This window comes from Rhea pennata, chromosome 1 (genome assembly GCF_028389875.1).
Source record: "Rhea pennata isolate bPtePen1 chromosome 1, bPtePen1.pri, whole genome shotgun sequence".
NCBI classification, from domain to species: domain Eukaryota; kingdom Metazoa; phylum Chordata; class Aves; order Rheiformes; family Rheidae; genus Rhea; species Rhea pennata.
Window position 1 is genome coordinate 187380678 of NC_084663.1, and position 10632 is coordinate 187391309.

The 10632-nt window shown below is 38.4% G+C and overlaps 1 protein-coding gene across 1 annotated transcript in view; it reads left to right on the plus strand.

Moving 5' to 3' along the window:
* Positions 1–7437, plus strand: part of FAM124A (family with sequence similarity 124 member A) — a 43666-nt gene extending 36229 nt beyond the window's left edge. Inside the window, exon 4 of the mRNA XM_062576560.1 lies at positions 6628–7437. Within this exon, the coding sequence (XP_062432544.1) occupies positions 6628–7437 (810 nt within the window). The remainder of the gene's footprint in view (positions 1–6627) is intronic.
* Positions 7438–10632: the final 3195 nt, after the last annotated feature.

Below are 10632 nucleotides of genomic sequence, written 5' to 3' on the forward strand. Positions count from 1 at the left end.
TACTTCAGCTGACCTAATAAATGCTGTCACCTTTCCTGAGTCTGCGTTTCCTCTCTCTCACACAAAGCAGTATTCACTCTTCTCCTCTCAGCCCCCAGTTGGTCATCCAGCATGCATATGATTTTGATAAAACATGTAGATAGTCTAGGAGCATTGGTCAATTCTCAACTGTTGTAGAAGCCTTGGGATTTGAGGCACCTAACTGTCCTGTGTGCCCTGCCTGAAACATACAGCGATTTAGTCTCAAGAAAACTGAAATGCTTTTGTCTAGCTAAAGGGTCAGTGAGCTAAGCAAGGGAATGACTTAATGATCTGTGAAATGATAAACAGAAGGTCAGACTGGATGGATCTGTCTGGTCTTAAATTCAGTTAAATTACATAGTCCCTGTTATTCAAAAGCATCACCAGCTACAGAATCTGGGAAATAAATGAAAGAAAGCGCAGTTCCACTGTTGTAGTCTTGAGTCACTACAGTTAAGAGCAAATATAAGAGAAAAAGAGAAGCAAGTAAAGTAGGAGGCAGAAAAGGCAAAAAGGAAAGACAAAGATGGGAGAAGAAAGTGCACTATTGCAGGGAACAGTTTGGTCTGCGAGAGAAAAATGGAGATGAGAGAAGAGCTGCAAAAGGTGTAAATTAATAGTACAGATAGAGCAGATTTGAACCCAAAGAGAAAAGAAAGGCAGGAAGAGCAAAAAGGAAGAATAAGAATGTGTTAAGAGGGGCTTTTACAAGCATTACTTTTAATTTCTGTTGAACCTGGTGAAAATGAGAGATGTTGGGGATAAAAATTGACTCAGTCAAGGCAAGTGCCTAAATAAGAATTAATTAATCCAAAAGTCTAATATTAATCTCCTGTTTTAAAAAATCTTGCGCTCAACATTTTCCTTTCCTTTTAGTGCCTTAGGTGTTGATTCTTCTTAGTACTAATGATTGTTTTTGGTGGGGACTCAAAATCCTGAGCTGAAGTCATGGTAGTTATCTCAAACAGGAAGGAATTTTTCAACTGTTTTTTCTTCATCACAAGATACTTTATGTCTTTTCTTTTAGTGCAATTATCCTTCATGGCATAGAAAGATTTCTGATGACTCTATGCCTATAATACATCCAACAGAAAGTGTTGATAGTGAATCTATGTAGTGCTACAAGACACTCACCCATTTTAGTTTTGTAACATAGTACATGCCACTTTTTAAAATCTGTTCAGTTCAATTTTAAGTTGAATTTGTACATTTTGTCTTTTGATATTCTGTCAAGTTTCCTCTGGAAGATAAATAAAAAATAATTAATGTCTTGTCAGTTTTTCACTAGGAAAAAACTATATTGAGGACTAAACTCTGCCACTTTTTCTCAAATTGCGTTTTTTTTTTTTTATTTCTGGATCAGTCCTAGTGGTTTTGCATTGTTTTTTTTTATTTCTGGATCAGTCCTAGTGGTTTAAAGCAGTTAAACAAACATCATTGAACTCCTGTTGAACAAAGCTGGCAAAATCTAATGGTGATGTCATTGCTGTACTGACTGTCTGACTGTGTTCTGATCTCAGCTGAGGCCTTTTGGAAATGCTTAATACAGATAATGTACAATAAGATTGGTATCTACTTTTTTAAAAAGCAGAATACTTAAAATAGACTACACAAGCACTTGTGAATTTTTCTCATTAGGTATGAGCAGCCCAAGGGAAATGGAAAGTACATTTCTGTGACGTTCTCCCCAGATTGTTTATTGAATTTCTGCATATTTGTCATGAAATTCTTCTACAGTATACTGTACTGTACAAAGGTTCTAAATCCCTCTAAGCTTCACAAAGATTTGTGCAGAGATCATAAATGAGTATCGGATTTGCACTAGATGAAAAAAATTGTTCTAACAGAGAGCTAATCTATTCAATCAATAGCCACCTGCCATCCATATTTATGTAAAAGTCTGACAAATCTCTCCCTGTGTTTTGTATTTCAATACAAAACAAGTTTTTAGATAGATAGAAACTTGTGTCAGTGGCACAACTGTTTGTGCCAAGTCTTTGTTCTGTCAGACAGCTTGTCTCTTCTCTAGCATCTCTACCATTCTCATTTCTGACAGGTGGCACAGCTATACCAGGCAGTGCTTTCTCAGGCTGCACTGAGGTAATAGCCAATGCAGAAAAACTATGAGGAGGCTGAAGATGTAGAAGAACAAGAATTAAGAACAATTAAAGCTGATAGAACTGCTTCCAAAGTCAAAGGAAGACTCACAGAGGGGAAAAAAGGCATTCTGCTAGAAAGAGTAACTGTGCATAATGCTCTTTAATACACACATCCATGTTTTGCTATTTTCAGCAGCCCAAGACCCAAGCAGTAGTGGAAGATCAGTGTTTTCCCGTTGTTTGTCATTGTTTCTCCTTGTGAACAGTCACACAGAGAAATACTGTTTGGTTCTTAAACTTCATATAATTATCCACAGTATGATCAAAATAAAGAGGAGCAATAGCATGAACATGCATGCTATGTGCTGCACTCCATGTACAGTTTGAGGGTAATATGAGGGAGCACAACTTATGGCCTTGACACAGGACTAGGAGTTGGTTTTGCCTGAGTTTTAATCCTGGCTAAAACACTGAATCCTCTCTGTGATCTGTGACAAGCCACAGAATATAGATACAGAGAAGTCTTATTAGTCCACATAATCCAGTTCTGCAGAATATAGGATTAGCCTGTAATCTCCATTCATTAGTCTTTCCTCCAGTTTCTCTTGTGAGATGGAGCTTCTGACACCTGTAGCACAGTTAGGCAGTCCAGCATCCTCAGTCAGGAAAGCTTTCAGTTATGTTGCTTTAAGGTGAAGGTATTAAAAATATCCTCGTATTATTTCAAGCTTGCATTCATCCTTTCCACTCATATCCTGAAGAGCAACATTGGAAAACAGATCTTCTAAATCATAACATTTCTAAACAAAAAATGATGAAGGTAAGTAATTCCTTCCATAAACAGAGCTGTTCAGAAATAAACTGCATTAGTGGCGTCTCACAGTCTCTCCTGCCAGTCCAATTGGCCTTTTACAAAATAAAATGCTTTGATCTGTCCACCGAAATGTGAAAATAGCTAAGAAGAAAGTGTTAAAAAATAACCAAAACCTAAAACACCCACCTTATCTAAAGTAGACTTTTCTTCTCAGTTAGACCACGTACTTAAAGCTGTTTGGCTACATGGGGCAGGGTGCCCCTTCCAAATGCTGCCACTTAGAACTGCGTTCCCTTCTCCTTTGAGTCTCTACTTTTTATCTGCATCTTGGCTAGAAAGTTCCTATTTAAGAGCCCTCAGGGTTTCTAGCAGGGGTGATCTGTCTCACTTTATCCATCTATCCTGGCACTGACCTGCCCTCTGCTCCACTCTGCTGCAGGCAGTGCCTCAAGTAAGCATCCTCTTGAGTCTTGGTAATTTAGTCCTGCCTGTAGTCATTGTGTTGGATATCTACAACCAAAATTAACATGAGCTCATTTAACTTGGAGAATCTTTCAATATTAGAAAGAGCTTAAAACTGGGAAGTACCTGACATGGAACAGTTTATGGGTGTGCTTGCAGGCCAGATGGAATATTTCAAACACCTACAATTAGCTAACTGTATCAGGCTCAGTATTTCTCAGTGGCTGTTGAGGGACCAAATTAATTACTTGTTCTTTGGAACACATCAATAAAAAGTTATGTCAATAAATAATAATAAAGTAATACCATCACTTAAATGCGAGAGGCTTATACCAGCGTCCAAAATATCTTTACATAGACCAAATCAAAATAAAACTGTTGGAGTTATTTCTATAGGACCTGGTTCAGCTCCAGAGATTGTAGTCTAAAAGTGGTGTCTAACTGCAGATATATTTACATGACCTGCACTCTGGCACACATTGTAGTCAATGGATTTCTAGTCAATATAATCCAAGGATCTAGAGAGCAGTTCAGCTAACAAGATACAAGAATCTGCTTTAGGGAGAATCTTTATGGTGTCACCAGACTTCATTAGCTGTGTTAACTACACAGCTAAATCCTACCTATGATGTCTGTGGGCTCTGTTTTACGTATGCACACAGTCAGTGTGGTCTGCTCAAGATAAAGGAGAAACTTTCACACTGCCACAGAACTATCCCTCCTGCAAGTATCTGATCTATCCCCCGAAGTTCTATGTTTTCTGGTACAGCTTTGTCTGATTTGCTACCAGTGCTTGTGGCCCACATGCCTTGCATTTGCAAAGGTGTTCAGAAACAAGAAGAGTGCACTTGCTTGGAGTATTAGGTTCTTTAGGTGCTTAATGGGCTAAATTATCAATTATGTTTGCTTAAACACAAGCATAAAAACAAGCCGTGGCCAGGCAATCCTCCCTCTGATAGGTAGAAGTGACATATAGTACTTCTGTCAGTCGATCAAGTGCAGTGATTGATTCCATGTAGTTTGTCTGCTATCAGAGCTACTGCACAGAAAAGATAAGAGCTCTTACTTAGTGCAAACAGCAGTATAATGAGGAATGATTTCTTGCACAAGTCTACGAAAAGAATGGGGCAATTTACTTTTGTACTTTCAACATATAATACTCTTCTGGGTTATCCAAAAATGTCTTTGGTTATGAAACAGCTCATATTTTCTTCAGGGATACAAGTCTCTTATCTTGCTGAGTAATTTCTAAAACAAATTAACTCATCTATTGTATAAATAATGTTTCACATAGAGGTCTAAATTCATTTCTGGTAATATTTCGTTGACAATTTGACTCATTTTATTGACTCTTGTAAACTCTTGATTCTTTATCAGTTAATGAAACTGCTACAGTACTGTTGTTAATTTTACTCATTAATTCATTTAATTCTTTATAACATAAAGGAAAACAACTTATTATATTATGCAAAAAAGATTATGAATTAACATACTTTATTAAGGACATATTGGAATATATTTATTTACATTGCCTAGGTGAACTCCTAGGTTTTGGCTGTCCTATAAATTATCTATAGCCAGGCAGTCACAAATGAGCAAAAGATTTTTACAGATGTGAAAATTCTTTTTTTTTTTCTATAAAATCAGTGCAATAAGAAAGACAAAGATAAATACGACAGATCTGGGTCACTAAGGCAATACAATGTGCACTAACAAGATGTCATCATCAGCAATGCAGGAAGCTCTTTCAGAGACAGGGGATTAAAAAAGACCTTTTAGGTTGCCAGGTTTCATCCTTTTCTATCCCATCATGTAATCTCCTGTGTAGAGCTCTATCTTTATCTACTTCTCCCAGGAGAAAGGTTTTTGCACTTCTATTGTGATTATAAACCTTTTCTTTTTCTTTCCTTTTTTTTCAGTTTTAGGGTTTTTTAATGAAGTTTGTTCATTCTTTTTTCTGTGGCTGCAACTTTTTCAGTTTGAATTTACTCCTTTTTATATATGAATGACTTGAGTCATGTGCAGCATTCCAGATGATGCCTTACTGGTATCTTATGTAGTGCATTAGTACTTATTTAAATCACTTGAGACTGCCTGGAATCATGTTTCTCAACACGTTGTCACTTTAACAGCACTCAGCGACTAAGATACGTTATTCTATTTTGTCTGTTGTTTCTTCCTGGTAAGTCCCATACCTGAGATTACTGTTCCTTCTCAAGAGCATGTTCCTGTACTTTGTCCCATTACTTCCCTTCCTGTTTGGAACAAAAATCTAAATTTTGCGTCATGTGAGAAATTCCAATAAGAGGAATTCTAAATGATTTTTTTTTAAATGCAAATTTGTGAAAACCTTGCAGAGATGATTGATATGAAGAAAAAGTTTACACTTGCTTGGACACTAGGGCAATTGACTTGCCTACATAGCCATATCTCATGCCATGTGAAATACTCAAGGCAGTCTGGCCTCCTGCTGCTGAGGGTATTGGCTCCCCATTTGTCACAGCTTCTAACTTTGCACAAATTCTTAAATCTCTGACTTGTAGACAAATGAATCCTGTCCTAGGAGTGAAATTCAGGTCCAAATGCATGACTGTCAGGTGTCTTTATTGAAGGTATCTACATGCAAATTGGGTGTCTAAAGCTCTCCTTTTAATCTTTTGGAGCTAGTTAACACAGCAACATCCTGTTCTAGAACAACATTCAGTTAACCAGATGTGAAAGACAAAATGTGAAAGAGAGTTGAAAGGAGAGATGAGTTCCTGTTGAGATGAGGGAAAATGAGGTTGCTATGCTAAAGACTTTTTGAGGGGGGAAAAATAAAGTCATTTGCACCACAGTAGCAAAGAAATGAGAAAGAATAATATATATATTTCTAGTCTCTTCATTTTTATTCTTTAGCTTCCACTAAGGTAGAGTGTCTGGAAGACAGAATATGAATGAATCAAAGTCAATAGTAAGTGAGAATTCCAAGCTAGTATAATTCAGCCCACAAGGCAGGGCTTCTCTACCATTTATTCTCGTTGTCTTCAAGGCTCCTTATGTAAGTGTGTGGGATTTTGGCAGGGTGCTTTCTCTTTGTTGTTGAAGTGAAACGTTTGCTGTGAGCATACTGAATGAAGTCTGCTTTGTAGTTATTTGCAGTAACAGCTCAGCAATGGAGACTTATGCTTGTAAGACTGCCAATTTAGCACTGATGTGCTCTTTCTTCTTTTCTCCCCTTCCCTGCTGCAGCAAGCACATAGTTGGTATAGGAAGTCTACAATGCAGAACAAGCTACTGTATCCATCTGCGTCAACAGATTCCCGCTTCACCCCTCTGCCAGCCTGTCTTCCTCAGAGCTACCAACCTGTCTCAGAACAACCAAAAGAAATGGGTCAAAACAAGGTGCATCACACAAATGGCCTTGGTCATTACCTTGGTTTCTCCCAGCAGGACTTGAGACATAGTGATCAGGGAGACTTCACACGCAGATCCAGCAGTGCCTCTAGTATTTCCTGGTCATTTCAACGAAGCAAGTCTCTATTCTGCTTGCCCTCAATGAGCTCTTCTTCATCCTCAGAGACTTTTCATTTCAGTGAACCATTTCAGTTTTTAAGTACCGAGTCACCTGCAACCAGGTTAAAAACATGGAGATGCAGCCCCAGGCTTAACATCGATGATTTAGAGGGTGCACTGGAGACTGATGTAGACACAGGGAGGAAGCTGTCCTTCTCAGATCTGTCAGTGGTCTCTGCATACTCTGCTCTTAATGGATTTTGCAGTGATTTAGGAACTTCTCTTCCATCACAAAGGCAAAGTATCAGTAGGACTAAACAGGCTGCTACTAGTGGAAGACCTGTCTCAGTCATGTGCAATACCTCTGAGTCAGTGGGTGGTTCATTACCTTCTCTGTCTGAACGGTCTTCCAGCTTATTCATATCATCTTCAGTTTCACCTTCAGCATCTCTCTCCAAGGAGCCCAAACAGTCCTTGAGAGCAACCCATCTGGAAGATCATGTTTCCCCAGCTTCACCAACTAATGAAGAAGAATTTTACATCTGAGGTTTCTCTACCTTACAACTTCCAGGTTAAATTTGTTCTGTTTGTGAATGACAGCAGTGGAACCACCTGGAGATTGCAGAAGGTTCCTCTCTGAGGAGAAGGTGATACAGCTGAGCATGCTAAATATTTGAAGAAAGCACTCAGATCCCTCTGAAATGACTGACCCTGAAAATGTACAGTAAGGCAGTCTGAGGTGGGACCAGTACCTTTGTACTGGAGCAGAAGATCTGCACAGAGGCTTGTCCATGGCAGTGCAAGACAGATGGTTTCTATAACCGACCCTTGGACTGATAGTAAAGAAAACACAAGGAAAGGCACATAATAATCCAGTTTTCCATTGCAGAAACTGAAAAGTGATTTGTGATACCAAACCACTTTAACTTTTCTGAGAAATTCCCTCAACTCAGAAGAGAAGACAGAAGAAAGGGGTCTTCTTTCCCCTTTACAAGTTCCAAAGGCAGCTCTAAGCAGAGCAGGTCCCAGTGGCATGGCTTCCATGAAGACAGACAAGAAGGCACCTTTCTGAAAGGTTTTTTCTTGAAAACCGTCATTTAAGACACATGCTTGCAGCTAACCTCAGAGTTTACAGTGCTGAGGGGGAAAAAAAGCTTCATTCCTTCCACAGGGAAGAGGGTGCCTACTGTATCTCTTACTTGGACAGTCCAGGGTGTGGAAAGTGTCAAGAAGGAAACCTTTTGGAACATTTTTTACTCATCCCCTCAAAAAGCCCAACTTTTCTAATGGGAATACAACAATCTGGCCTGTTGTTAGAACCACTTGTGTAGTCAGTGATAAACACAAGTAAACAATGTTTACTACTTTTAGCTCAGGCAACACAGAGTTTACCTATTTGGAATACAAAACAAGTAAGATAATCCACTGTTTTTATATATCACTGCAACACCAGTGTAATATGTACAGCAACTCCCTATTTTTAGGGGGGGGGGGTAATTTTCTGTTAAAAATATTTCATGGAGAAACTTATTCTTCATATTTCCAGCTCAAGGACACTTGTTTCTGGCAAAACACATTTCTACTCAAATATATTTATCCAAAGGGAAAATAGGTCAAATCTGATGGGCTCTGTTTTTTCCAGCTACACTTTTTAAATTTGTATTCTTGATAGCCTGCTTTGCTCCAATTAATTTTGTATTTTAAAAAAAGCAGGTAAAAAGCTGTTAGTATGACAAATAGCTAAGTACCTTCAAAAGGATTTAAGTCATATATACAGAGTGCATCATGCGTATCCTAAAAACTTAATTTTGTGCCAGAGAGATGTGACAGTGATTGCAGCTGTGCTCTAGGCAGTAAGAAAGTATTTGTGTATATATAAAGCTGTATGTAATCTATAGACAGATGCAGATGCACACATCTGGAGAGAAAAAAGTTTGTTATATTACCAGGGAGTTAGAAGAATTACTACTTTAGAAAAAGCACATACATACTCTAAATAACAGTTACAGAAAGCAGAAGAGCTGTGCAGGCCCATTATTATCTCCTAGGTAAATGCACAGTCTTCACAAACAATTCTGCAAAAAGTCTGAGGGAAGTTGCATACAGGTTTACTGGGGAGGAAGGGGAGTCCCATTAAAGGTGCGTCTCAAATCCAGAAGAGGCTAGAGGGATTGTCAGGGTCAGGATAATACTCCTTCAGGCTTTTCCTTTTTGCTTTCATTTTCTCCACTTAGAGAATGAGGCATTATGAGGTAGGCCTTGTTTTTTGTAATAAATACAAAAGAAAAGCAGGAAAGTTTATTCAAGCTCTAAGAGCGTAGGAGATTATTAGCCTTCTCCTGCCCTCAGAACTAGTTTGACTGCAGTTGTTGGTAAACTGTGCTGTTAAGAGAGGACTGGAAGCAGAAGTATCACCAGTGAAGGATTTGTCATGGAATGCATGTGTTTATTTGCTCCATAGTCCTTCTAAATCCATGGATTCTTTCCTCTGACTTTAGTTGCCTTTAGATCAAATCCCTTTAGAACACAGTGGACCCAATTTATCCAAGATTGTGTTTCATTATTGTTCATGCCCTGGCAAAATATGTGTAAAACATTGCCAGGTCAGACCAGCAATAGTTTCCATCTACCTGTAAATGATTGTGCAGGCAGCAACAGTTAGGACAATCAAGCTCCACAGGTTTAAATTTATTATTCAGGATTTTTCTTTCATATTTGTGGTAGTACAGTACCAGTCAATGAAATAGCATTGTATATCCTTTGGGCAGCCATTTTATCAACATTAGCTGCTTCCAGATGTGACAATCAACAGGGTATAGCTGATTCAAACGCATCAAAAAGTTTTAATGTTCATTATTTGGAAGAGAAAAGAAAAGCCTTTTCAAAATATTTTTAATAATACAGATAACATTTGATCTGCAGTCAATCAAAAATTCTTCAGAGAACAGGTTTCAGCTGATATGTCTATTAGATCCTGGAATCATGCCAACATTCAGACTCCTTACAAAAGCTGTTTGGGGCTATTAATGGAGAGGAGGCTTTGAAATATCTTTCAGCCTAGAGTGTGCCTCTGCAATAAGTGGTTCAGCTCATCTGGGGACCGTGTCGTGACACAGCAGGATGCACTGATACTGGAAGTCTACAAGCAAGCACAAGATAGCTCAAGTGTCAGTCCTCAGGCTCATGTGCGGTACTAACCTGCAGCTGTACAAACATCTAAACTCAAGATTTTACCGCATTTAGACTAACAAGAAGAAAGCCAAATTAACTTCCACAGACTCTGAATTTGTATTGTCTCCATTGATTGTCTTCCCAGCATTTCTGTTCTATTTACTGATACTTGCCTAGAAATGAAAGTTTTAATTGTTTACATTCATGATCCTTGTAAGCAAATTTTGGAATAACTGTGTGTTCTGTTGTCAGGAAAAACAGTGATGATAGTGTACTGAAAACGTTTTGTCTGTAACAATGGAAGTCAGATCTTGAAGGGTGTTTTGTTGAGGGTAGGATTCATTAGTTCTCTTCCATTATTTAAGAAGAGGCTGGTCCGTTAAGAGCTGAATATGCACAAGTTTCATTGCATGCACTTATGTATCATGTTTTGTTGTTAAATTATGAACAGTGTCATTAGAAAACTGCAAGTTTTCCTTGCTTCCTCTCCTTCTCACCCAGAATGTGTTGCTTTTGTTAAATAAAATAATGACAAAAGGTCAATTGTGCTTAACCCTCTGGGTGTTTATT